The following is a 760-nucleotide window of genomic DNA, read 5'->3' as shown; positions in this document are numbered from 1 at the left end:
TGATGGTCAGTCATCAACACAGGGAGCGGTAGAACTGAGGCACTGTACCTTTCGTGACAGGATGTGACGATCACTTAGCTTACCGATCGATGGACATCAGAGGAAAGAGCCTCCGCGTACAACCATGTCACATGACGGTCATGAATCATCGCACTCAGCGGTAAGAATGCGCTACTGTTACCTTCGAGGTTCCGTATAGAATTTGTGCGATGCTATTTTGACCATCATGCATTCCCATTGTTTCCGTATAACCATCAGTATGTAAGGCAAGATAACTCTTTTCAGAATTTCAGTGACTTTCTTGCCAGCGAGTAATCTGAGTTCATCAAAGGAAAATGTTTACATACCATTTCATTCATATCGTTCAAGATTCACACATTGGCTCTACTATCAGCATTTCGACGACCAGAAGCTGTAATCTTCAGTTTTTTCAATCCATGCAGAGTTGTACATTGAGGAATTACATTAATCAATAAATTTTCTTTCTTCTTTGGCATACTAACTGTTCGCCTTCCGTAAACGGCTGAATTTTCTTGAAGAAAAGTCGATAAAATTTTCATTGGAAAACATCTTCCTCAACATTCCTAATTGAACCTGACAGGTGTAGGAGCAAAGCCAGCTCTGGGGACGAATCAGAATCAGCAAGGGAAAGTTGTTCTTTTCCATGATATTCTGCAGAGCAGACCGGGTTCAGTGTATCAAAAACAGTGCACTTCATCTTGACCAACCGCCGTTACTTTGGTAATACTTCACAGCATTG

The 760-nt window shown here is 41.6% G+C and overlaps 1 protein-coding gene across 1 annotated transcript; it reads right to left on the bottom strand.

The window, feature by feature from the left end:
• Positions 1-154: 154 nt before the first annotated feature.
• On the bottom strand, positions 155-718 carry Tsp_14803 (hypothetical protein). Its single transcript, XM_003370340.1, has 3 exons — positions 595-718; positions 378-523; positions 155-277 (listed from the first exon to the last, which is right to left on the bottom strand). Exons 1-3 carry the CDS (start codon positions 716-718, stop codon positions 155-157), a joined length of 393 nt encoding a protein of 130 aa, XP_003370388.1.
• Positions 719-760: the final 42 nt, after the last annotated feature.

This window comes from Trichinella spiralis (genome assembly GCF_000181795.1).
Source record: "Trichinella spiralis strain ISS 195 chromosome Unknown Scfld910, whole genome shotgun sequence".
Taxonomy (NCBI): Eukaryota; Metazoa; Nematoda; class Enoplea; order Trichinellida; family Trichinellidae; genus Trichinella; species Trichinella spiralis.
The sequence above is the reverse complement of the archived record's forward strand: the minus strand, read 5'-3'. Positions and strand labels throughout refer to the sequence as shown.